Source organism: Paroedura picta, chromosome 12 (genome assembly GCF_049243985.1).
Source record: "Paroedura picta isolate Pp20150507F chromosome 12, Ppicta_v3.0, whole genome shotgun sequence".
Lineage (NCBI taxonomy): Eukaryota > Metazoa > Chordata > Lepidosauria > Squamata > Gekkonidae > Paroedura > Paroedura picta.
In genome coordinates, this window is record NC_135380.1 from 32,928,948 (window position 1) to 32,955,002 (window position 26,055).

General features: G+C 45.6%; 1 protein-coding gene across 4 annotated transcripts in view; it reads left to right on the top strand.

Moving 5' to 3' along the window:
• The window catches only part of MVB12B (multivesicular body subunit 12B), a 106,152-nt gene that overhangs the window by 35,203 nt on the left and 44,894 nt on the right, over positions 1–26,055 (top strand). For 3 of the 4 annotated variants that reach the window (XM_077304915.1, XM_077304913.1, XM_077304912.1), the window contains exons 4-7: positions 20–116; positions 764–893; positions 2,619–2,741; positions 11,903–12,000. In XM_077304915.1, coding sequence (XP_077161030.1) covers positions 20–116; positions 764–893; positions 2,619–2,741; positions 11,903–12,000 — 448 coding nt within the window. Of the gene's footprint in view, positions 1–19; positions 117–763; positions 894–2,618; positions 2,746–11,902; positions 12,001–26,055 lie in introns of those variants that run through there. The other variant, XM_077304914.1, reaches the window with a different exon arrangement.

Below are 26,055 nucleotides of genomic sequence, written 5' to 3' on the forward strand. Positions count from 1 at the left end.
TTCTCTTCTCTCTCGAAAGAGCCACCTTGGCAACGTCTTGGTTGACATGAAGCTCATTGACATCAAGGACACACTGCCGGTGGGCTTCATCCCCATCCAAGAGACCATGGACACACGTGAGTCGGTCTTTCTGGCTTTAGTCACATCCAGATTGGTAGCATGTGGGCGTATTGGCTCTGCTATTCCTTATTCCCGTAATAATTAGTACATGGGGGAATTTACAGAAGCAAATCAATATATGAGTCACATATAAAAAGCTAGTCTTGCTAACTCTAACTATTGAAATCAAAAACTCAGGTGCTTGGGCAGGGCCTAGAAGAGAACCTAGAAGAGAAGAGGTAGAGCCAAGTGTTGGGTATGGATGCTTCTGGGCAGCACAGCCAAGACTGAGACAGGATGTATCCCAGAAGTGGGTTGGGATGAACGCAGAAGGAAACCCCATTCCTCCCCCTTCTAGTGGTTGGAGCCAAGCTCAAAAGTTACATTGTTCACCTAAAACGTGAAGCTCCTCAAAAAGTTGAGGGGTGGGGGGAGAATTATTCTAACCCTTGACTTAGTGGTAACTACAAAAAACCCTCTTACCAGGCTGGAAATGTTGTTTGGGGAAGACGGTTGATAACCATTGTTCCTGTCTCATGAAAGAGGATCATCAAAAGAAAGAGAGAGAGGCTGGGAAGAGAGCAAAGGGGATTTTTGGGGGGAGGGGAGCATAAGAAGTATCACTACAAAGGTGGTCCTTAACTCTTTTGCTGTGCCCCTGCAGAGGAAACAGCCTTCCGAAAGAAGAGGCTTTGCATCAAGTTCATTCCTCGGGATTCCACGGAAGCTGCCATTTGTGATATCCGAATCCTGGGCCGGGGCAAGCAAGCTCCTCCTCAATATACGTTCATAGGGTAAGGACCTGTCTCTTCTTTCCCTCAAACCAAGGGGCTTGATGCTTGCTTCCCTGACCAGCTTTAGCAGTTAATTGGTACAGCTTTAGAAAAAAGGAACTTTTAGCCAGGGAAGCTTTTAGCCAGAAGGGGTCAGAATCTGCCCTCTTCCTCCTTCTGCTTTGGCCCTTTTCCCTTCCTGCCTCCACTCTGCCAAGGAGAAGCTAGCATTGAGATTTAGAAAAAGTTGGGTTCACTGACTGTTCTGCCCATATAGATTTAGATATTGTGTTTCTTCCCAAGCCCTGTTGATGATGCAAAATAGCAAGGCTTTAGTGATAGATTCGGATGGGTATCCGTGTTGTTTTGAAACAATAGAACAAAGTTTGAGTCCAGTGGCAACTTTTAGGCAGACAGAGTTTAGTTGTGTGTATAAGCTTTTGTGTGCATGCACACCTCTTCAGAATGCATGCACACAAAAGCTTAAACCCACAATTAAACTTGTTGGTGTCACTGGACTCAGACTTTGTTCTAAAGCTTTGTTGAGTTAGTTACCATGTATTACCACATGTTAATCAGAAGCATTGCTTAGGGAATCCCATCCAGAGGTCCAAGGGAGCTCTGTAGGGGGGTCCCCAGTCCTTCCCTTCCTGTCTTAATGGACCCAGTCACAAGCTAGGGAACATTGCTCCCACTTTCCCCCCCCCACACACACACACACTTCCTGAGCATGAGTGAGTCTCTCCCCACTCACCTCCTTGAACCTGTCTGTTAATGTCTGTCTGGTGATGTCACTTCCAGGAGGTGTGGCCAGCTGGCATCACTTCTGGGGATCCCCGTAGTCTGCAATATTATTTCAGGGGCTCCTCCATGGTCAAAAGGTTCAAAAGGGCTGGCTTAGGCAGAGAGGCACCACTCTTAGCTGCTGCTGAAGATCTAGGACTGGGTTCAGGCTTCTCATTATTGCCATTATGACTAGCAGTTCCCCATTTTGATTTTGCTGTCTGCATTATGTGAACCGGCAATTCTTGTATTTTGGTGTAATCTCTGTGCATTTTTAGTGCAATTGGTGTGAATTAGTATTGCTCATTAGCCATATAGTTGAAGTACAGGAATATAAATACTGTATAAATTGCCCAGGAAACTTGTACTTCATGTATAAATGATACAAATGAACCTGCAAACCATCAGCAAAATGCAGAGGGATCAAACTGTTGACAAAAATGTAAACCAGTGTAAAAAACCCAACAAATGGAGACCATTTACTTCCCCTTCTTTCATACCATAGGAGTCTCATGGCTAACAGGCCTTGTCTACTGTCAGACCAGAGGCTTGTGTGCTGGTCTCAGAAGCTGCCAGATGGATCCCCCAGGGTAGGGGTAGTCAACCTGTGGTCCTCCAGATGTCCATGGACTACAATTCATGGAACATAGCATCAATTGTAGTCCATGAACATCTGGAGGAATTGTAGTCCATGAACATCTGGAGGACCACAGGTTGACTACCCCTGCCCCAAGGAACCTCCTGTCCACATTATAACAGTCATCCTTTGATGGTTCCACATATCTGTTAACGAAGGGCATGGTTCTTCACTGTTATCGTCACTGATCAATTTTTTTTAAAAGCCATCTCAACCCCGATCTGTAACATCGTGTGGCTGTGAGTTCCATAAGAAAACCAGGAGTGAGCTGTTGATTGTGGCTAATTATGTGGCTAACGGTGGGTTTTTTTGTGTGTGTTGCAAAGGGAACTAAACAACATGATCATCTGGTACAGAATGGGGAAGGTCCCTCGAAATCATGAATCGTCTCAACCCACGACACCTTCTCCACAAGCTCCAGCTACGACACCAGCCGCTAACCTTCCCAGGTAAGGCTTTCCCATTACAGCTTGGGCCTCCTGAGTGTGTCTGTTTGGCTTTCCCCTATTCCCTGGGGAAATGTATATTCAGTTGCAAGAGGTGAAACTACTAAATCGGCAGTATAGGCCAGCTTGCTGTTTTGCACTCAGATCAATAACTTTCGGATCCCTTTCCAGGATTCTCTGAATAATTCATCACAGACTTTATCCTAATGTACTTCTTGGGCAGAATGTGGCTTTTTTTCAGAGTAGAAGTTAGAGTTCACATTTGGTCTCCACTAGAGTTTTGAGACTATTTTGGCCATTTCTGGAAGCAGGTTCTGCTCCAAGCCCCTGGTTTACATCCTGAAAACTTCAAAGACAATGTGGAGTTTCCTCCTCAAGTAGTACAGCCAAAATTTTTTGAGAGAAGTCAGAATGAAGTATCCATCATCGCCCTGGGCAAGTTTCACATTCCTTGTGGCATCCCACTGTCCTTTTGGTAGTCATAATTTTGAGACAGATGTTCTCCTGTAGCTGGCCCTTCTCTGAGTTCAGGAGCAAAGCTTTTGCTTGTGAGTTCTCAGCAGTATTTGTTTCACAGCCCTTCTGTTATAAATTTTTTTGTTCTACGTGGGGGAGTCCTGAGGTGGTGAGATGGGCTTCAGATTGTCATATTAAATTTTTAAAATTTTCTCACATGACAAAATTGCCACACAAGTAGAAAGCAAACACAACAGGGCAGAGGGCTAGTGTCATTTCCCCTGATGTGTTAATTTTTGGAAAAGAACAAAAAAGTTGAGGTGTTGGAGGGTTTTTTTTTTTTACAAGGGGGTGAGCTTTAAAAAGGGTGTTTTATGCTTGTGATCTGACCACCTGGAGATTCAGCTCCCACCATTTCCTGCTGTATGTGAAGACCAGGCCTCAGAGACATCATGTCTCATCCTGTGTTATTTACTTTGGTTTGCCGATGCACTCAGAATTCCTTCCCGAGGTGCCACGGGAGATTCCTCCACAATTGCTCAAAAGGTCTCCCAGCAATTTGTCATCTTCAAGCAAAATGTCACTTCTGGATTTACCGAAGTGTGTGTATTTTTTTCCCACAGCAACAGACATAATTGTGCTTAACTTTCTCTCTCTCTTTTTCCTCTGGCGTGGATGTTATCAGCCTGTGACAGATACTTTGGGAAATTGAACACTCTCAGATTGCAAAAGATGTGTCATTTGCGTTTAATCTCCTTCTTACTGAGACCTAGGGATTTCAGTCTCCACGTATGAATGTCAGTGCAGCATCTCCCCTCTCCCCAACCTCTGATCCTTTGGTGTTGAGCAGGGTGCCAGATGACCCTGAGGAAGGACTCTGCCGATTTGCAGGACAGGCCTCTTGATGGGAAGGCTAATGGTTTACTCTTGGGTGGTGGGGGGGGAAGAGGACAGGAGCAAGCTGCCAGGTTCTCTTACTCAGATGATGCTGAGCGGTAGAACTTCCGTAGACACGGGGCTGGGAAGTTCCAGGGCTTAGCATCACCTCAAGAGAGAAACAGATTAAAATGGAGGAGGGACCACTGAAGTCTGTGTCACATACACAGCCCTCCAGAGGGGGTGAGGCTGCAAGCTTTCAGGGCTTCTGCCACAGGGAGGGCTCTGTGGTAATGTATCTGCTTTGCCTGGTTTAGTCCCTGGCATTTTCTATTAAAAGGCTCTGGTAGGAAGTGATGTGAAAGTCCTCTGCCTAAGATCTCAGGGAGCCATTGTCAGTTTGACCTTGATGAACCAGGGTCGTACTCAGATGGGGAAGGGGAGCCATTTTCAAGCGTTGCACTCCCTGCAGGTCCAGAAGATGGCTCCTGGGGTCTTCTGAAGCGCACCTTCTGCTCCACGGAATTCGAGGAAAGCAGGACCACGAGAAAACCCTGCTGGTTGCCAGAAAACAGCACCGATAGTCACCACAGTCTGTCATTGCTATAAATCGTTTCCAAATGCTCTAGGCCCCTGGGTGCATGAAGCACTGCCTGTTCCTATACGAACCTGAGTGTTCTTCTGGCATCCCTCACAACTTGAAGTGAGGCAGCTGGCGACCCAGAGACGGGGTCTTTTTGATTGTGGCACCAGACTTCTGAAATCCCTTTCTTCAGGAAGTCAGCGCAGAGCCTTCAACCTTGGCATTTTGGCTCTCTTGCAAGCGTTGGTGGGGTGGCATTAGTGCCTCTTGTCTGTTGGCAGCCCTTTGGACCATCCCAAGGTGGTGGAAAGTTGTACCTGGTCAAATGTTGGGGGTTCTGAGCAGACACCACCACCCCCAGCCTTGCCTGCTTGAAAGGATTCCATTTAGGCCTCACCACCCAGGGCCTATCTGCAGAAAGGGCTTTGTTCTCTAAAGTTGGTCTTATCTGTACCGTTTGCATCTGGATGGGGGAGGGGGGCTGCAGAAAGCCATCCCCTCCCGCTGTGTTTCAGCTGCAGATGAGGGCGATTAGGCGAAAGGGGAGGGCTCTTGGCTCCGAAAGTTCCATATAGGAACCAAGGGAGAAATAGCGGAACTCGAGAGCAGCTTGGTTTTATATTTTACTGGGCTTTGGTGAGAGTTTAAACATTTACAGACAGCACAATGGTCGGCATTTGCTGACATCTGGAGGAATACCTTGCAGTAATCCTTGGCAGGAAATATGGCTTTAATTTAAGACATGGATGATGGCTTTGGGCTTTTTTTTTCAAAGTAAGAATCAAGTTTCTAGTTCTGGTGGTTTGGGGTGATCTGTTGACGCCTTAAAAGTTTGGCAGCTAGACTCGACTGTTGCTTGTGATCAGGTGGAAGGCTTCCTGGGAAAGCTGTCTCCAAACCAAAAGAAAGAAGAGCAAAAGCAAGGGGAGAGAGCACAAAAGGAACTGAATAACAGAGGCCATTCAAAAGGAGGGGGGGGAAGCTGTGTACAAGCCAACTGTTAATACGGTGCCAGCAGTACAGTGCAATCAGTGAAAACAGTCCCTGTACATGATACAGTGAGATCTGATCGTGAAGATATCAAAGTTCAATGCATGATTCATTGAAGTATGGAAATTAGGAAAGTTATCAAGAAGCAAATAAAAGGGCTGCCCCAGTCACAGGAAACAAAAAATGAGGCCAAGGCTGATGGTGCAAAATCAGGCAAAAATATATTTTATTACTCAGTCAAAATGCCCAAAGAATTCCCTACGTGTTTCACCAGCAGACTTCATCAGAGGAATCTGTAATATATAGTATACAATTACAGCCCTGAGTTTAAATAAATAATGGTAAAGGTCAAAATCCAGGCTGTAAAAGATCAGAATAAAAACCCGTTTGTTCTGTCCTTGAGATTGCACGAGGAAAAGAAACTTCCTGTAAATAAGAGATTAGATAAAGCTGGGAAGATGACCACATAACTTGGCTGGAATTTCATGTTTGGCTGAAGATACAGAATGAAAATAGTAATGAAAATAGAAATCTAAATAACAAATAAAATAAATTTGACCTCCATGTAAATGACAAGAAAATTAATTTTTTGATGTCATGATCATAAGGGAACAGGACATGATAAGTCACCATTCTAAACATCTGAGGAGTAGTTTACCATTCAGCCTGTTCTTACGGCTTAGAAAAAAATGGTCAAATATTTATCCCTTCAAGAGGGAAGCTTCCACTCTTAAGCACAATTTAGCTAGTAGGGGTTATCCAAGTCGCATATTCCAGTCTGCTTATCAAAAAGCCTTAACATCAGATAGGAAGAAATTACTCAGGGAGAACAAGGGGAGAAACTGCTTGTCATCAGATTATATGCAGTCTTTCTTGCAATAATATTTGTGGGCCAAAAAAGGAGTGTCTGTAAAAATTGGTATTTGCTAGATAATATTCATTTGTGTGATAAAAAGCCTATGTTTGCTTTTAGGAGAACTGGGAATCGGAGGGAACTTGAATGGCATGCAAAGCAGAGGCTCTTCCAATGAGTCACAGCCCCTCCACTCAAGTTGCCAATGGTTTTGCATCTCATGGAAGTGTAGTGCCATAAAAAGATGCTTAAACTCCTCCACTGCTAGCTTACTCCAGACTACTCCCCCTCTCTGATGGCTTTTCTTCCAGGGCTCAGCAATTTCTTTACACTTCCAGATAAAAGTCACTATCGTCTCCTTTCCCTACTGGCCTCCCAGCCCACTATTTCCCAACCTGTGGGCCAGGGCCCAAAAATGGGCTGCAAGAGCTCTGAAAGTGGATTGCAGACCATCCCTCCCCAGTGGTGGTTCTCTGACCCAGAGATGAACTCCCATTTGCTTGGGGTTCCTAGTGGGAGCAGCAATACCCGTTGTGTGATATTTGCAGGTTGGCACTATAGAAAATAGAATGTAGGAATAGGCGGGTGCCAAAGGCATTGTTTGCCTAATCACTCGAAAACCTTGAACCAGCCCTGGATGGGTCATCATACAAAGTAAATTTGGGCAAAGGTTGGGAAGCACTTTTCCAGCCCACTTGCTTTCCATGGCAAAAGAAAAACCCAGGAACCGGGTTTTAACTCCAGAGCAGAAGGTGAAAGAGGAGATTTCGGAGTGTGTGGAGCTTGCTCCCCAAATGGCCAGGATTTCCATGGCGAGTGGGCAGGGTTTGTCCTTTGAGCCAGGGCAGGCAGACTTTTTCCTGGGGCAGGTTAGTCCTGGGCAGCTTAGTCCTGGAGTAATGCTGCCTAGACTTCCATGACCCCATTTCAGTTCTGTAATGTTTAACAACCAGCAAAAAAAATTATTCTCGTGTTGGCTCCTTGTGCAGAAGCAAAAAAAAAAAAAGTGTTAGCTCATATTAATGAGGACCCCCCTCCTTCCCCCAAACTCATATTAGAGATTCTCCCAAAGTCCTCGCAATTACTGTTCATATCTTTCACTGGCAGCGTTTCAGAGCCGAGGCTGGAATGGTGGCGAACGGCACATTCGCTGGCACGTGAAGAATGCAAATGGGCGTTGTGTGCTGAGCGGCTTCCTTCCCTTGCACGTGGTGCCCTCGCTGCACGGCGGGCAAAGTTGCAAATCTGTCATGCGTCGCCCGTATGTTTGGAAAGTGTGTCAAAACACTACTTCAATTAGTTTGTCCTAATTATGGCTCCAGAGAGGCTGCGATGGTTTCATTCCTCATTAGAACAGATTTCCCCTCCCTGCTCTCTTCTCGTGTACCATGCACAAGAAGTTGAGAACTTCTGAACAGGCTTTTGTGTTTCCACAGAAGAAGAGCGTTTTGGCGTCTCCGGATCACCAGACGTTGCCAGGCTCTGTAGCAGCCTCTACCAGCTGCTCACTGCCGGTAGAAAGCAAGAAATGGTGGATCATAAGGTTGATTCACACTATCATGCACTTGTCCTGGGCTCTGCAGACTGATATCCTTGGGAGCAGTGCCTGTGCTTTGGGCAGGATTCTGTCAAGAATTGCTGTCAGCATGTGCTGGACTCTGGGATGGGGTTGCCTGCAGCCAGCAGAGCGCTTCACCTCTTTTGGGCCACCTCGGCCCAAGCCTTCTGCCCGCACTATTCCTACAGAGTGAGAGTGTCCCCTGAAGGTCTGGGTTGGCATCCTGCCCAGCAGGGGCTTGGTGGTTATTTCAGGGGCAGGTGGCAGAGCCTCCCTTGTAAGCTTTGGCAAGGGGTGTATGTGTCTGGCTGTGCTGGAACATGAGCAGCAGGCATCTCTGCAGCGCTGGGCCCTTCCTGGTCCCTCAGGACCTGCTTGATGTCTTCTCCCGAGAATTTGGAGTCAGAGGGCTGGGCAGAGGAAGTCCTGATTGCCATTCAGCTGCCAGCTCCCTCTTTTTCTGCCAGTAAGGACTAGATTCATTTTTAGGTCAAGGTTGAGATTAGACCTGAGCATCAAAGGTTGCCGGGCAGGCAAAGTGGAAAGGCAGGGGCATGCATATCTTGCTGAAATCATTATGGATTTAATGCAAAGATTTCATCATCCACACCTTCAAGGCTCAGCTGGGTGCATTCAGAGGGTATAATTGTGTGAGCTTCTCCGGACAAGGTAGCCTGTGCTCAGTTTAGTAAATATATATGTATATATATTGTAAACTGCCTTTGTGTGCGAATGTGTTCCTTCATTTAGGATCAGCAAAGATCCCCACCGACCCGCCCACAATACATTTCTAATCAACTTAAATGATTCCCTCCCCCAACTCGGTTCTCTTGCATGCCTCCTGCAGCATCAGAATCAGGGAAGGTGGCGGTGGGGTGACGAGCATGTAAATGGGGCTGTTCAGCAGCAGTTTGAAATGAGAAAATTTGGTTTTGAATTGTTCCAGACCCCCTCCTCTCTTTCTCTCCCCCCCCCGCCTGTGATAATTTGATAAAGAACTTCACCCTAATTAAATATTCAAATGTAGCACCCGTGTCAATATGGCTTCCCGTTGCCTGGAATGATGATTAATTGTATTCCAAACTCCCGTGGCCGCCGTTAATCTCGACTCAGCCATTGTTCCTTGATTGTTCCTGCAACACGATTGCTGATCCTCTTCTCCCCCCTCCCACCCCGGCTTTGTTCGGGGGTTTCCCCCCCATGTGTGTGTGTTTCAGAATTGAAGCTAGTAATTGATTTACCATATGCTGCCAAGCTGCTCGCGTATTTAACGATATGTGTTTAGGAACTCAGGGATTTTATAAATTGGGCTGGTTTTCTTCCCCAGCGATGGTGCCTGTGTGGGTGGGTGGGTGGGCGGGGGAAACATTCCACATATCTGATTTCCTGTCTCTAGTGCAAAATGACAAGGTGTTTTATACCCATCAGATAAAGGCATTTCTGCCATCGACTAGCAGGTAGATGCTCATACCTGCTGCGGTCAAACAAATGAAGGTGAAAAAGGCGAAGCTGAGCCCAGAATGAGCCAGAGAAGGTGCTAGCAGGACGAGCTCCGGGCTTGGAATGGGAGGTGGTGGCCTGTGGTTTTATTTGATTTCCCTTGATTTCCATATTATGGAACTTGGGATCCCTTTTTTATCCCTGTGGTTGGCAGCAGAGGTATGTGGGTGTGCTTATATTTGCAGTATCACTTTTCAACTTTTCCAAAAAGTTATCAAAGCAGCTTATCGAGACATGCAGTGGTGGTTGCCTTATAACACATCAGACAATTGGTCCCTAGAGCTGTGACTCTGATGGCCGCTGAGCTCTTGGCTGCTGGTCATGAAAAGTGGCTTTCATCCTGAGTTGGTCTTTCTATCCCATTATTGTCTTTTCTGAAAGTTTCTCTGAAATTTCAGATGCCAGCCATCCCCACCACCAGCTCCTTGATACCCCTGACCTGGAGATTCCAAGGAGTGAACCTGGGACTTTTGTCCTGCAAACTGAGTCAAGTGTGTCCAGAAACATTTGGCCAAGTCAGAACATTTGTCCTTCAAGTTAATTATTGTTGACACTACCTGCAGTGCCTTCAGCTTCTGGAGGATTGTATACTCTCTGCCATTCCCTGGATGATAGAGATCTTGCCATGCTTTTGTTATATCTGGGCCTGCCAACCATTCAACACACTGCCTGGGGCTGTCCTTGAAAACGAGTGTCAGCTAGTGCAAAATAATCCTGCTCATCTCCTTAGTGAGCATTTTATAGACTTTTTGTATCATCTGCACTGGTTGGCATTGGCAGTATGCCCCTGGCTTCATTCAGCATCTACTTACATACAGAGAAGGTCCCAATAGGTAATATTAAAGATGTCCACCTGAGACCTTGGAGAGCCATGTCCAGTCTGCACAGGCAATACTGACGAAGAAGAAGAAAGAAGAAGTTGATTCTTATATGCTGCTTTTCTCTACCCAAAGGACTCTCAAAGTGGCTTACAGTTGCCTTCCCTTAGCTCCTCCCACAACAGGCATTGTGTGAGGTGGGTGTGGCTGAGAGAGCCCTGATATCACCGCTCGGTCAGAACAGTTTTATCAGAGCCATGGCGAGCCCAAGGTCACCCTGCTGGCAGCATGTGGGGGAGTGCAGAATCAAACCTGGCTTTCCAGATTAGAAGTCTGCACTCCTAACCACTCCACCAAACTGTGGATCAGTATACTTTGCAGTTCATATGTCTTTTACTGCCTCTCCCTCCAGTGAAGTTTTTCAAATCAAGCTTTAACTTGCATTGGCACAGAAAGTTTCTGGTAAGGTCAAAACAGGGCCTTGCCAATGAGGGCTCCAAATCAAAATTGCTACATTCTCTTTGGCCTGGGTGTAAAGAGCAGCTGTAAAATTGCAAACCCATAAAAGCTTTCTGGGGGGGTCCTGTTGGAAACAAGATGACTGGCAAACTGGGTGACTTGTAGTCACATGTAGGCTTGGTGTACAAATTACATGTATCAGGCACACATGTAAACATTTTGCTTATTTCAGAAATATTCTAAAACCATGCCGTCTTCATCCTGTCCTTTGGTTTACCTTTCCTATTTCCCTTCTGTAATTTCATCAGGTTTTACTAATATTGCAGTCTATTTCTGCAGCCTAAGGGGCTAGAAATAGGGATCGGCACAAATTGGCTGACAAACTAAAGTTCGTTATTAATTTTGGTCAGTTTGTGATGCAATGTTCGTAAACTAAAGAACCCTCATGAACGTCCGTGAATTTTGATGCAGTTTGTGGGGGTTCATGAACTTTCTGCTCCCAATGAAAAGCCACGGGGAGCCGAAGGGGTTCAAACTTCAAATGGCTCCGAAATCAATATGGACCGCTTTGGTTCACAAATGGGCATCTTGGTTCATGGTTCAGCCACGAAGTGAACTGCAAAAATGCAGTTCTCTATTGTGTTAGGCTGCAGGCACAAGATCAATACAAAGCCTCACTGGTTTGTGTTCTGCCTGACCAGCTGCCCTCACTAAACCTCCTGGTGCCTGGTTTTTCTTCTACCATCAGGAAGGGGAGTGGGGAGATACATAGCAATATTAATATCAGCATATTAGATAGGATGCAAAAAATACAGTCAAAAGAATATTAAGGAGGTGGGTTGTGAAAGGCTTTGAAGAGTCAACAGTAAAAGAATAGACCACGCTGTGCTGGATGGAACCAGGTCTGACTCCACGTAAGGTGGCTTTGATATCTTTGTTATAATAGGTGATCTTTTACTGCTTAATTTATGCCACTATTCGAGTTGCATCCAGGGCTCTTTCCTGAGTATATTGCAGGCAGTTTCTCTTTATAGCTGTCTGCTAATGGTATCTCCTTTCTTTCCTCGTTAGGCATATATCCCTGACACTTCCCGCCAGCTTTCGAGGGAAAGGGCATGGCACACGGCCGGACTTCGAGTACCAGCACTCTAATTTATATGCCATATCAGGTAAGACACTGACTGCATTGGTTGCTGGAGTTTTTTGTTAAGAATGGGCTTAACTCTAAGGACCAGCTTGACCGCCAGTAGCAGCTCTAACTTTATGGGCACACATTAAAAATATGATGTGAAAGGTGAACCCCATAATCTGTTACCATGATGCAGAGGACATAAAGAGTGGCCCTAAAAGGACCCTCCATGTGAATCCTAAAAGGACCCTCCATGTGGTGAATGCTCTCTGACTGTAGTAGTTTTTGGTTTTACTGGGACCTACAACTAGGCAGAGGTTCCATTCCATTCCATTCCATTCCTTACTCTGCTGCTACATGTCCGTATACATACTCTTTAGGAGACGTGCATTCATCTAATCCGAGCTGGAAAAAATTTCCCCCAAAATACTTTGTCAGTATTTTTCAGGTATGAGATCAGCTGTATATAGAGTCTGATATTTTTCAGCTATCCAAAATGGCCAAGCCTGAAAAATCTTGAAAAAGTTCTGGATTTTTTGGGACCACTGGGTAGCTGAAGCTGAAGGGGTTTAATGAGGTTGCAGTCCCTTTAAACAACTTCTGGGTGAACTCATGGCTTAGTGAAGGTGTTTAAAGAGATTACAAGCCCTTTTAACACCCGTGCCGCAAATTGCAGAAGGCATTTAAATTTTAAAGGGACTTATATACCTCCCCCCCTTCCATTGAAAGCGATGGGGGACCCATAGAACTGGACCTCCTGGCCCCCTCTTTTTCAAAGTCCTTCCAGATACCCCTAGATCAATTATCCATTATACCCAGTGGGAACCACTGACTACAATGGACTCCATAAAGTATAATGGAGCCGAAGGAATTAGGATTTGGAAATATCTGGAAATACCAATATTTTTGGTGGTCTGTATACCTGAAGTTGGGAAATACCATTGTTCATTTGTACACCTCTAATCCTCTTTGGCACTACAGCAATTCTACTGGTAGAAAGAGAGGGGCATCATACTGCAGCAGCTATCATTTTGGATGACTAGAGGGTCCTGTTTTCCCCCTCTTCCCAAGCTGCTCCTGGCCCACTTGTTCACTCACCATTGCATGGATTTTTTTCCCCTCGTTGCCAAAATCAATGTCAGCAGCACAGCATTGCCTTGAGAATCTTTTCTTTCTCTGTGGCTGCAGGTAGAATCCCTGAGCTGCTGGCTCATAGTCACCACCGGGGGGCCTGGCTCCCTTCGATATTCCGCTTCCCTAATTTCAGCTTAGAGCCTCTTGTGGCGCAGAGTGGTAAGGCATCCGTCTGAAAGCTTTGCCCATGAGGCTGGGAGTTCGATCCCAGCAGCCGGTTCAAGGTTGACTCAGCCTTCCATCTTTCCAAGGTCGGTAAAATGAGTACCCAGCTTGCTGGGGGGTAAACGGTAATGACTGGGGAAGGCACTGGCCCGTATTGAGTCTGCCATGAAAACGCTAGAGGGCGTCACCCCAAGGGTCAGACATGACTCGGTGCTTTAATTTCAGCTTTCATTCAAAAACAAATACATTTGAAGCCTTCTTATTTGGGAAGGTGTACTGAAAGACACACAGTGTTTTGTGTGATTGTTTGGTTAGAAACAAACCTTTCCTTACCTTCCATTGCTCGGACCCAAGGGTGCAGTGGAACTGGGATACCTCCCCAGTACTAGGCACTTCTTCAGTTTTATAAAATTAAGTGTTGGTTTGTTTATCCTAAACTACTGTTTGCATGTTGTGAGGATAGGGCTGAGGAGCACATGTGTGCCCCTCTGAGCCGTCGTATTAAAATACCAGTTGCGTATTGATAGCTCCATGGGTGTCCAAACAGTCGCTCAAAAATTCTGACTGTAGAAAGTGGCAGTGAGAGGCAGGGCTAGGACACAAATCTCTGTCCGACTGTTGCAGCTGTCAGGACTAACAGCTGTCACTGTCACCTGGAGCCTTCAGCCATGTGGAGGCTTTTTTATTTAGGCTTCCTCTGGGAATTTGTTGCGTTGGAGAATTGCGCCAAAGCAGTGCAAGAAATCCTTGGTCAGAACTGTCTCTGCAGTCCAGCCAGGTAGAGGCATGAAGTATCTTGTCCCAGTTCTGGTAGCCATTACAAGAGAAGAAAATAAAGTTTTTGTATTCAGAGATGATGTACGTATTTCAGCTTATCATATTCCAGGGGAAACAGCTGCGTATCACTTTCTCCACCATGTCCTGCTTTGTGAGCTCTTCAGGGTTGTCTGATTCTTTGGGAATAGGATGGCCTCACTTAATATATTTATATAGCCACCTTTCTCCCGAGCACCTCGAGACCCTGTGGCCTCATCCAGCCTCTGTCATGCATGTTGATTTCAGTGTTACATTTTCACAGAGCATGCTCAATTATGGTAATATGCAAGAAGAAAATTACTTTCTGTGTCTGGTCTTAAATTTTTTTCCCCCCCAAGGTAGGGGGAAGAGAAATAAGAGTGACAGTATGACCAATATTTGCTCTAGGCCCTCTAAATGCTCTGAGTCTTTTATGCTAAAGGACATCCTGCCAGATTTTAAACTAACTTATCAGACCATGTAGACTTTGCAAACAGAACTGATGGGGGCCTTATCTTTCAGGCAAAATGGGAGGATCTCACGTCAGTGAACTGTCTTATGAAATGGTATGCTCAAGATTTTGTGATCACCGAAGATTTAAGGGACCTCTTTTATAAAAATAAGGGTTAGGCCAATTCACAGATAGGTCTGTCACAGGCAATTAGCCGTGATAGCTAAATAGGACCTCTGGTTTTAGAGGCTGGCTACCTCTGAATGCTGGACTGCTTGGGACAGACACCAGGCTGTTATCCTCACTGCCCTGCGTTTAGATTTCCTTGATGCATTTGGCTGGCGACTGCTGGAAACAGTTTGGATTAATATTTGGTCATGTTCAGTGGTATGTGTTTTTGATAGGCCTTTCACTGTGTGTTGGCTATGATAGCTCCATGGAAGCTCCATGTATGCAGGCAGGCATATCCCTAAATACCAGGCAGGCACTCCCAGAGATATTTGGTTGGCTGTCATTGGAGAGGTGGAAAAGGTGAATGTTTGAGATCTGATCCTGTAGCGTAGTGCTTATAATGTCATTATAAGGACATATTAGCCATGATAGAGCTTCCAAGTGCAGAGGCGATCTACCACTGAATTCCTAATCTTAGCTAGGCCTAACAAGCAGTGGCCATCGTTCTTGCTTGTTAAACAGCTGTCTAGTTTCTGTTAAGAAAAGAGCGCTACTTAAATGGACCCTGATTCTTTTTTAATAGTGTAACTTTATACAAAAGGGGCATTGCTAGGAACAACTGGGATTTCCCAAGTGTTTGAATGGTGAATTCTGGCAGGGTACATCTGGTGACTTAAATAGCAAGAAGTAGAAATGAGCTTCTTAGCTGATTCCCCCCCCCCCCTTCCTATTCTGTTTTTTTTATTATTAATGGTGAGTGACACTTATATCAGAGGAACATGGCGTTAACTCATGTACCTTAATGAAAGGGCCGTTGAAACGGTAATATCGTGCTAAAACTGCCACTGTCGCTTTCTAAATAGCCAGAATATAACAGTGGCGTAATTCATGTCACTGTTAGTTTTCCCTTGTTACTCTACTGGTCTAATGGGCTTGGAAATGGGAAAGCAAAAATGCTGCTCTGACAATGGTCCTCATATGGTGGGTGGAGGGGAGAGGAAAGTTCTGTGTGTGGTTTTTACTCAGAGTGGTGGTTTCAAATAACTTTTCTGCCTGGACATTGCTTGAGAGGAAACCAAAGTGCACTAATGAGAATAACCTTTTGGATCATACCAAAGGTCCATCTAGCCCAGCACTGTTTCCATGAGTGGACAGCAGGCTTTCTTAACCAGGGTTTCAGGGAATTTTTGACAACTTTCCTGAATGGGTGGGGGTGAATTCATTTTTTATATATATTTTTTAAATTTGTTAAACATTTATTGGGAGAGAGGCCTGAAGGGGGTGGGAAGGCGAGGGGCCCCAGATGGGCATGTGCACAGCTATGCTTCCCAACCATATTCTGCACAATCACGCCACTCCTGGGGTTTTCTTGAAGCCTGAAGAATGCTCAGAGGTTTCTCAATGGTGAAAAAGTTGAGAAAAGCTGGTGGGCAGCCAAATGCATCCAGAAAGTTTAGAAGTTTAACCCTTAACATGTATGTAGTCCTTCTGACTTTGATTAATTAATAGGTGCACTTTGCATATATTAACAGCTGTGCATGATATGCTGGGACTGTTATTCCCATGTTGTAGATGGGGAACCGAGGTTCTGGCTGAAGGCCACCTAATGACTTTCCAGTAAAGGTAGGATTTGAGCCAAGAGTCTCAGTGCACACAATCCCCTGGATTATTCTGGCTCCAGGATGATGCTGGCTGTTCCCAGCATATGGCGTTGACACAATAGTGCCACAAATCATAAAAGTTTCATTTGGCTATCAAGGATGATTGGTACATCTCTGCTCTGAGGTTGCCAGATAGTTGCCAGATAGATGCCTTTGCTCCTATGAGTCAGGAAGCTCCTCCCCGTGCCTTGATAAGATTCTTCTCCTGACTTTCAGGTGCTAAGAAAATCTCAGGTGCAGGTCAGGCTAGGCCAGGTCTTTCCTGGTCAGGTGGCAACCTTGCTATCTATCAGGAATTTGTCACTCTTAAAAAAACAAACAGAACAGTAGTGAATTCTATAACTTCTTGGGGGATGAATTCTACAGAAGCTGAGAGGCACTCACAAGTTTGGTCCCCACTACCAAACTGTTTCTTAAGTGCCGTAGATTTATCTATTGCTTGTTCCCCTGCTAATCACCCTGAGCCGCAAGGGCAGTATGTAAATATAAATAAATAATCTGTTCATGGGGCTCTGCTCCAGGAATGTCCACTTTCATAAGCATCAGAGTCTGTAGAATGTCCTCCCAGGTTCATCTGTCAAGTCTCAACATTCTTTCAGGGTCTGTTAAAGACCTTTCTAATGCACTCAAGTCCTATAATGTGGTTTATGGATTTCTGGTGATGGTGTTCGGGGTGACTGAAATAATTGCTGTTGTTTTTCCCCCGTTTTTTTTTTTTTAACTCGACTTTTAAAAGGTTCTGATAAATTACTTTGTATAACAACTTGTCAATAAAAACATGGAATAGAAATGTTTTCAAATAAAGGCAGGATGAGATGACACCATGCGCTGGGGCAGCAATTCAACGTGCCCCCAATCCCAGCCAATAGAAATCTATCCTGCTCCATCTTAGGTTCTGTTGGTCGCAGTAGAGTGTGACAGATTGAGAGATGAGAACTGGCCACATACCCGCTCCTCCTCACACAAGCGCATGAAACACTGCACATTGTGGCCTTAGACTTAATTAAAGTCGGCTTCCAGACTATTTCAGGCCGCCTCACATAGTATCATTCTGGCCTAACGAAGCTGCAGGGTCAGTCAGGTTGGCCAAGAGAGTGTTGGCAGAGGGAAGCCCGACCGCTTCTCACACAGGAACAACAGATAATAAAATATAAAAAGCAAAGCAGAATCCTGAATGAAGAGCAGGGGAGATTATTTATAATAATGGGAGTCAAACAGAAGGGGGAATAAGTCACTTTAAGGGTGCATAAATTTTTACGATGGCGCATAAACAGCAGTTCCGTGCCTAGTCTCTCCCCGTCTGTCCCTGCCAATAACTGGGCCGGGGGGGGGAAGGGAGGATGGTGCCGAACATAAAGGTGGATATAATCAGGCGAAGGGAGGGGACGGATGGGAAGGTCTGGAGGATTGATCGGGGAGTGGGTTTGTATATCCCGATGTAAAAGGTTGGCGGCTGACAGGTGGCCAGGTTTTTCCACTGTATGAAACCATGTGGGGGCTGTCAGGCCCACGCAGGCAGCCTCGTTGCGATTGATGAATTGCTTGCGTTCTTGATTAAACCTTCCGTCATTTAAGAAACAATAAGCCCAGGCGTGGATGAGAAAGAGGGACGTGTCAAGAAGAAGAAAGCGGGGGCGGTGGGGGGGGGTGCGCTCAGAGGAAGAGTCTGTTTTACCTTTCTGCAGATGTTGGGCACAGAGTGTAACGTGTATTATTAAAACGAATGTGGCATTTATAGCGTGTTGTTCCTTCCGCGGGAGGAAGGGCCTGTAAATTATCTGTTAATAATAAGTCTGGAGCCCCTTTCCGAGAGGTAGATAACGGCCGCAATCTTTAATCAGTTTAATTGGTCGATTAATCAGCAACTAAAGCCATAGTTGGTTGATGGCCGGACTGGGATTTGTTGGTTGGCTTGTTTATTTATTTATTAGGCTATTTTGATTCTGCGGGATCACTGGTTTTAATTTATCAGATTGGAAATGATCTCGCATTTCTTTTGCTCTCTCAGAAATGTTTTGTGTGTGTGGAGGTTATGGTGATAGCTAGGCTTGTTTCCATGTAGTCTGTTGGTTAAATGGCAGAAGATTAATTAATTAAATGATTACAATGGGTTGATAATCTTTTTTTCAGTGTGTAAAGTGTAAGGTGCAAAGGCTTGTTAGATAGTGCAGAAATAAATGATAAACTGGGAGCTAGGGACAATTTTTAGGGTGTCAGGGGAGAATAAACAGGGAAATCCCTTCCACAATTCAAATTCTCCAGGGTATTATAAGGTGCTGGGAAGCTGAGTTTGTCACCCTCAGTTTGTTCTCCTTATGTGACCCTCTGCTACCTTTCAGTATTTTTCACCTCCTGAACCATGCTCAATCCTTGTTAGGCTGTTCAAGTTGTTCCTCCCCCCTCCCCGCCCGCCTCTTTAATTTTCAGAGTCTTTTTTTATATTATGGGGTGGGTGGTGATATCTCTGCCTTGGCTTTCGGTCACCCCGAGTAGCAGAGGAAGAAATGATAACACACACATCAGCAAATTAAGCACTTACATCACATTTATTTTCATGGGTAAGATTTTGCTACCTGCTTAATTACTTTCTGGAGATGGGAGGGTTATAGAAAGGCCCCAAATTTGGCTGTATTCAATTCTGTGTTTTTAAAACCTTTCTATTCCTATTCACATATTTTTAAAGGAATTTAAAATAATAGAACCAAACTTAAGGTGGCCAGTTAGCAATATTTTTAGTCTGAAATATGCTTAATCTTCATTCTTTCCAAACCGTTGATTTCCGTCAGATTACAGCGTGGGCAACTGGACCCAGGATTGCATCTGTATATTTTTTTAAAGTGTCAAATTAAGGAGTGCAAATATTCCGTCAAAAGTTTGTGCGAAATGAATGAGCTTTTTAATACCTCGGCAGCTTTTGTGGTGAAGTTAATAAACAGCTTGTTTCAGGACAATATGTTAATGGTCCCCACAGGGATGTGGATTGGACTTGCTTCCAAAAAAATACTTTGGCTGGGAAATGGAGCCATTTCAATAGCAAGATGTTTCTTTTTCTTTGCAGTCCCTGGACACAAAAGCCCTCTGACAGCTTTCTGGACAAGTTATAAATGAATGTGGCCAAACTATTTGCTTCCCCCCACTTTTTGGCAAATGTTTTTCGGCAGTGCTGAAAAGCGCCGTTTTTGGATGACTTTTCGGCATGCCACACAAAAATGCACGCTCGTTCAAAAAGCCCTTTCTCACAGTCACTATCATTACACAGCCAAGTCTGTTGATCGAGGTAACATCATGACATCCAGGTGTCCTTTTGATCCCTGATAGGCTCTCCTGTGTGATTCTCCCACATGTGAATAGGCATTGGCAGCTGGGAGAGGAGCATCAATTCAGGACTGGAAAAGATGAATATTCATACAAGGCAAGAAGTTTGTCAGGTTCCCACCTCACTGACATTGCTAGTTTGGGCACAAAAATAAGACATGGAGGATATCCAAAGTATGACCACAATTTAAATTGCAAGCTTTATGGGGCATGGATCTTGTTTATATATTTGTGTTCACTATGCTTCTTTGTAATGTATTTAGTTATATTTATTTATGCTTCAATTTATAGGCCGGCCCTCTCCTCACGGTCTTGAGGCAGCTTACAAAGTAAATGAAAATCAGTACAATAATTTAGGCTGTAAAATACATTAAAACAGACTACGTACATCGCTCCCACTCACCCTGTATACCTGAAAATAAAATAGTTGGTCTATCAGGTGCAAATGGAGAATAATGAAGGGCTTGGCTGGAGGGCCCAACTTGGGGATCATGGTAATCCCTGGCCTTAACAAATGCCTAGTGGAAGAGTATCATCTTGTAAACCCTCCGGAACGTAGGGAGTTCTGTAAGGGCTCGCACTTCCAAAAAGGCCCTGGTTCTGGTCAAGGCCAGCCGTACCCTTCTGGGTCTTGAGACTGTCCGCAGGTTGGTGTTTGCTGAACAAAGGGCTCTTCAGGGGACATAATCGGAGCAGCAGTCCTTCAGATACACATGGGCTGTCGTGGTGTCATGGTTAGAATGCCAGGCTAGGATCTGGAGACCACAGGTTTGAATTCCCACTCTGCCATGGAAGCTTTCCGTGTGACCCAGCAACATGCTTTAAGCTTTAACAATCTCACAAAATTGTTCAGAAGATAAAATGGGGGAGAGGAGAAAGATGTCCGCTGCTTTGGTTCTTCACTGGTGAGAACGGCAGAGTATAATGTAAGTAAATAAATAAGTAGTATTCGTGGCATTATAATAAAACGATATTAACATAACAGCCCTTGCTAGAGCAGACCAAGGTCCGTTGGAGATCTCTTTCCTTGACCACAGAGGGGTGTTTTCAGGGATTACTTAATGCACACCCTACCAGAGGTATGCTAGTATGCAAGAATACAGAGCGCCAGGAAGAGAAAATGAAAGATACAGGGGCCATGCCAGAAATACCTTTGAGATTAATCATTATTGCTTATTCCAGGCCTGGTCAATCCATGGGCCTCACACTGCTTGCCAGTTAACTGGGACTTATTTGCATCGTCTTGTTTCCTTTCACACTTGAGGAGGCCATGTTCCCAGAGTTCGGTACGCTAGCATTTCGCTCAGACTCCCAGTCTCCCCAGTTCCAATCCTGGCATCATTTTAAACTGACCCAGCCAGTCCGATTATGTCTTCATTGAGCGTGGAAGTGTGTGCTCTCACTGGCAACAGTTCTCAGGGGTCCAAAGCCGATAAAGGTTCTTCTGTGACCCTGCTATCTTTTCAGCGAGAGGTGATGGGAATTGAAGTAGGTGCCTTCTGCATGCAAAGCAAGAGCTGTACTTCTGAACTACAGCCCCTCCTGGGGAATGTCTCTCCCCCTTCCCCACAATACCCTAGTTCAAACGCCTGACACCAAGAGGCCAGGTTGTGGAGATCTGCCATACTATGCCCCAGCTTCCAGGCACCCTCCGGAGTTCCTTCTTTCTCCGTTCTCCTCGTGCCCCTGGGGAGCTGTTGACTTTAAAACAAAAGGAGCGCGAGCAGCAATGAACATCTCGGCTGCCTTCACGGCAAAGAACATTAGGTCCCATAGATTAGGTTTGAGATGGAGCAGATCTGTCAGCTCTCTGAAAAGAAGCTCATTATTCTGCAGTTTTGTCTCACCATTGTCTACAAGACAATGAATGATGCCAGACGGAGATCCTTTTGTTATCTAGGGAGCCTGAGCGTCTGTGTGTTTTGGCAGCGGGGCGTGTGTGTGTTCTGCTTGCCTGGCTTATTTTAGGGCATTAAAGGCTTCACGATCCACGGATAGCGCCGGATCCTCACCGCGGCATGAGGATTTCACAGCCTCTCCCCTCCCAAGGAGCCCTGTGCCCCTTGCAAGGCCTTGTGGTGGTGGTGCTTCAGAAGGTGGCATGCCCCTCTACATGCTGTGCTTCCACGCAAAATTGGGGGTGCACACATGGGTTCTGTTGCTAACTCTCTCCAGAGCATGTTTGATTGGTTCCCAAATAAAAGTTGCATATCTGTTCCACTATATATTTCTGGTAAGGCCTTGGAGGAGGAGCGTGTCTCATGGCTTAAGTACTACTCAGCACTAAACACCCACTGTCTAAACCGCCCCTGAGTGCCTCCTCCTTCAACCGGCTTGCCTGTCTGTCCAGTGGCCAGCCAGTTGCCTTCTGTCCCCCACCCCTGGCCACCCCCTCCTCCTTCCACTTTCCTTGGAGGCTGCAGATCCCTGTTGTGTGAGAGCTGCCCCTTGCAGGTGATTTCCCTAACAGCTGCCTGCAGCCTCTCCAGGTCCTGGGGGGAAGGAGAGGCCATCCACAGAGTTGACCATAATACGTTGACCATAATACATTGGGTTGTAGCCAGATAGCACTTTTTGCTCACTTACCTGATTCCCCACCTTTCCGCAGCCCCTCTTCCACATGACTTTTATCCATGTAGATCCCATTTTTCCCAGCATGCATTTTTTTTTTTTGTTGTATTCAAGGAGTAGCCCCCTGCTCCCTATTTCGACAGTGGAAATCCTGGCTGGATCTCACCCATTTTCTATTAATTTCTGCAAAGCCCTCCCCCCCCCCCAACAAATATGGACCCATCAAGGTTTTACATTTGAAGAAGAAGAGTTGGTTCTTATATGCCACTTTTCTCTACCCGAAGGGGTCTCAAAGGATCTTACAGTCACTTCGCTTTCCTCTCTCCGCAACAGACAACCCGTGATATAGATGAGGCTGAGAGAGCCCTGATAGAGAGAACAGCTCTATTAGGCCGTGGCAAGCCTGGATCACCCAGCTGGCTGCATGTGGAGGAGGAGCAGGGAATCAAACCCGGCTAGCCAGATTAGAAGCTGCCACTCTTTACCACTACACTGTGCTGGTTCTTTTCCTTGTCTCCCCCCACCCTCCCCAGCATGGCAAACTTTTCTCCGGATACTAAACAAACTGCATAACTGTGGGATGAAGCATCGCGGCCCAAATGTTAATTGTCACACAAGGCTCTAGTTTCCAAGGTGGCAACTGGCTTGCAATGTGAAATCTCCAGCCAACGGTTTGGGTGGAAGTAGCTTTGTCTTAAACCTGGAGCCCGTTGAAGTATTTTGGCGTTGATTAATGAGCGTTGGGAGGCAGCTTGAATAATAAACAAAAACCCTTCCTTTTTCTGTTGCTTTGCAAACAGGGAGCAGCAAAAAGCTCCGCTTTTCTTTCAGACTATAATCCCCCCCCTCCCCTCCAAGGTGCCAGAAATGTCAGGTGTTCCCTGCCATGATACTGCTGGCTTGCTGCTCCTCAATATGCAATTTTTGTATCTTTTATCTGCATGTGATGAGGCTAGACATTTTAATCAGGGCTTAGTCATATCCCCTCCCCCAAAAAACTATTGTTTTGATTCCTCTCCCCCCCCCCTTCAAAGATAATTAAATAGTTTGCTAGGCGCAGTATGCCTTCTTTATTTAAACAAGGTAATTTTGAAGGGGGGGAGATGCCATTGTTTTAAATCGCTGCACAAGGATTGCTTTCAGCTTCCTTCTGGAACGCAGTCTCTGGGTGTTTTTGCAAACAGCGGTCCCTCGAATAGCAAGGTTGAGGGCTTATTCAGAGGACAGCAAGACAGGGCCACCCACAGGTATGACTGGCACTCCTGCCTATGCGAGGGACTTCCCAGGTGTGCCGACAAATACTAGTTTGTAAATTTAAAAGCGGGATGATGGGAAACCGTCAGGAGCAGATGGGGGATGCTCATCACTCTCTAGGAGTGGCACACTGGACTTCAGATGAAGAAGCAAAGTCCCCAGTGAAAATGGAGAGAAGGGAATTACCCTGCTCAGACCCATAGCTCTTTACTTTGGGGAGCGTGGAATGAGCCTCCCTCCCTGGACCCCTCATACTTTATACTTTATGTAAAAATATCCCCCTCCCTGCAGCTTTGTTCTCACCTGGCCCTGAACCCCAGCAGTTGCCTGTCACTGCCACGTACCTTTTCACACCCAAAACAGCAATAGTTAAATGGAATTCATACCTCACCTTGGATTCGGTAAGGGGGCTCTTTATTGGGGGTTTTGCCCCATAATGTCTGAGGTGGTACTTGAAGAGGAGGAAATGGACCTCTTAGATTCTGCTGCCTCTGCCTTGCTCTTCCTGAGCCTGGATGCTGGCCCCTGGGTATTAGGAGAAGAGAAAGCACTTTTTGGGTTTGACCATCCTTGCTCTAGGGCAGTGTTCCCCAACCTTTTAATCACTGGGAACCGGTCAACGCTTGACAAGTTTACTGAGGCCAGGAGGGGGGGCAGACTTTTTCCGCGGGACATCACCGCTGCTTGAACCCCTGCTCCACTTGCTTTCCCGCCGGTGCCCCTGACTTCCCATTGGCGCCCCTGACTTACCGCCATCTGCTGGGGGGCACTGCCATGGTGGCCACTGGAGAGCACCAAAGGTGAGCCAGCGGCAGAGTGGTGGCGCAGCCCCCGTGGTAGCAGGCGGGGAGGAGGGGGAGGAGGATGAGGAGGAGCCGCAGCCCAGTACCGACTCATCCACGGACCGGTCCTGGTCCCTGGACCAGGGGTTGGGGACCACTGCTTTAGGGGGTTCATACTCATTTTGATTAGTCCTGCACACCATAAACTTGCTGTAACAAGAAAGCCCAGCGCAGGAGGATTCACCCCTACCCCCTCGCTTCCAGCGCTGTTTTTCTCCTTATGGGGAGTTTCAAGGGACACAAGAGTATTCCAAAACGCAATCTTCCATGCGCCCCATGAGGAGATACAGTCAATTCTATTGCCTACATGTGTCAGCCAGGACAAAAACAAGCCGAGCCATCCGTCAGTTACCATGTTTGGAACTTGCATACCAATGTTGCCACTTGTGTTCAGTTTGACAGTAGTTCCTAGTTTAGTTAAGCCCAAGGAAGAAAGCAGAGACCACAAAGGAGGCCTTGTTGGTTGAAGGAGTTCCTCCACCAACCTGGGTAGATCCCCTGTGAATTTCGAGGCCTTGTCAAACCACCTCCCTTTACTGCCCTCTGGTGTTCGGAATGGCTCTTAGCATGAGGAAGGGAGTTTTGTTCTTGGTTTGCTTGCTGAGGTGAGGGGGAGCGATAAGTTTGCATTCCGAGGAGTGTGAACTTTGAGCGAAGGGTAGGTTCAAGAGCCACCACCCCTCACTGCTCCCCTAATCAAACATGCTTGCGTGCATCATGTACCAGTTGCGGCAGAGAGCGCCCGGTTTATCAGGAATCGGCAGTCTATTTGTTTTGCTTGTACGCGCCCTCGTGTTTTAATTTTTTTTAATAGGAAGCTGCTGTGCCGTTCAGATATTTAAACAGTTATTAACGGAATGACAATTAACAGATTGCCGAGACAGATTTCCTTTGGATAGAGGGGGGGAAGCACTCCCCGAAAATGGAATATGGTGTGCAAAAAAAAAAGGAAAGAAAGAAAGAAAGTATCGTACCACAGTAATGACAATGAATTTTGATTTCCCGGAACTGATATTAGACTCCTTATTAAACCATGTACATCTGCTTTTAATTTAGTCCAAATAATTGGAAAATGCAATGAAGCTTTCCAATTAAAGCGGGGGCTTTTATGCTGTTTAATAATACCCCCATAATATTATAGCTTATGAAGTGACAGGTGAGTTGGGTGAAATGAATAAAACATAAACGCTGCAATAAGGGGACAGGGAAACCGGAGACAGTTGTAGGGGATTTTAAATGCTCAATGTAATTTGCATATATTAATCTCTCCTTTTTCAGCCTTATCGAGCATTCTTCACTATTTGAAGTTAAAATAGCATTGACAGGCGGGAGTACGCTCAGTTTTTTCAAGGATTTATTACTTGTATAATTTCTGATCTTTAATAAGCAGATATGACTGATCCTCCATAGTTCTATAGAAATCGTTTAATTGTTCCAGATGGCGTGTACTGATTATGCAAAATTACTTTTCACACAATTTTTTCTCTCTCCAGTACTTGTATATGATGCGCGTGATGGTTCAGAGTGAAATTAAAAAAAATTTTATAGCCGCCTTATCGTGCTGTTTTATGGTGTGTTAAAACACACACAAGTTGAATTTAATCTACTACATTACATTGACCAACAGCTATTATAATGTAACAGAGAGCGGCTTCTTTTTCTCTCTTTCTCTGTCTCCTCATTTTGGAGGCTTGATGAAGAAGAATATAACATATTGGCTATTGTTCCTTACAATG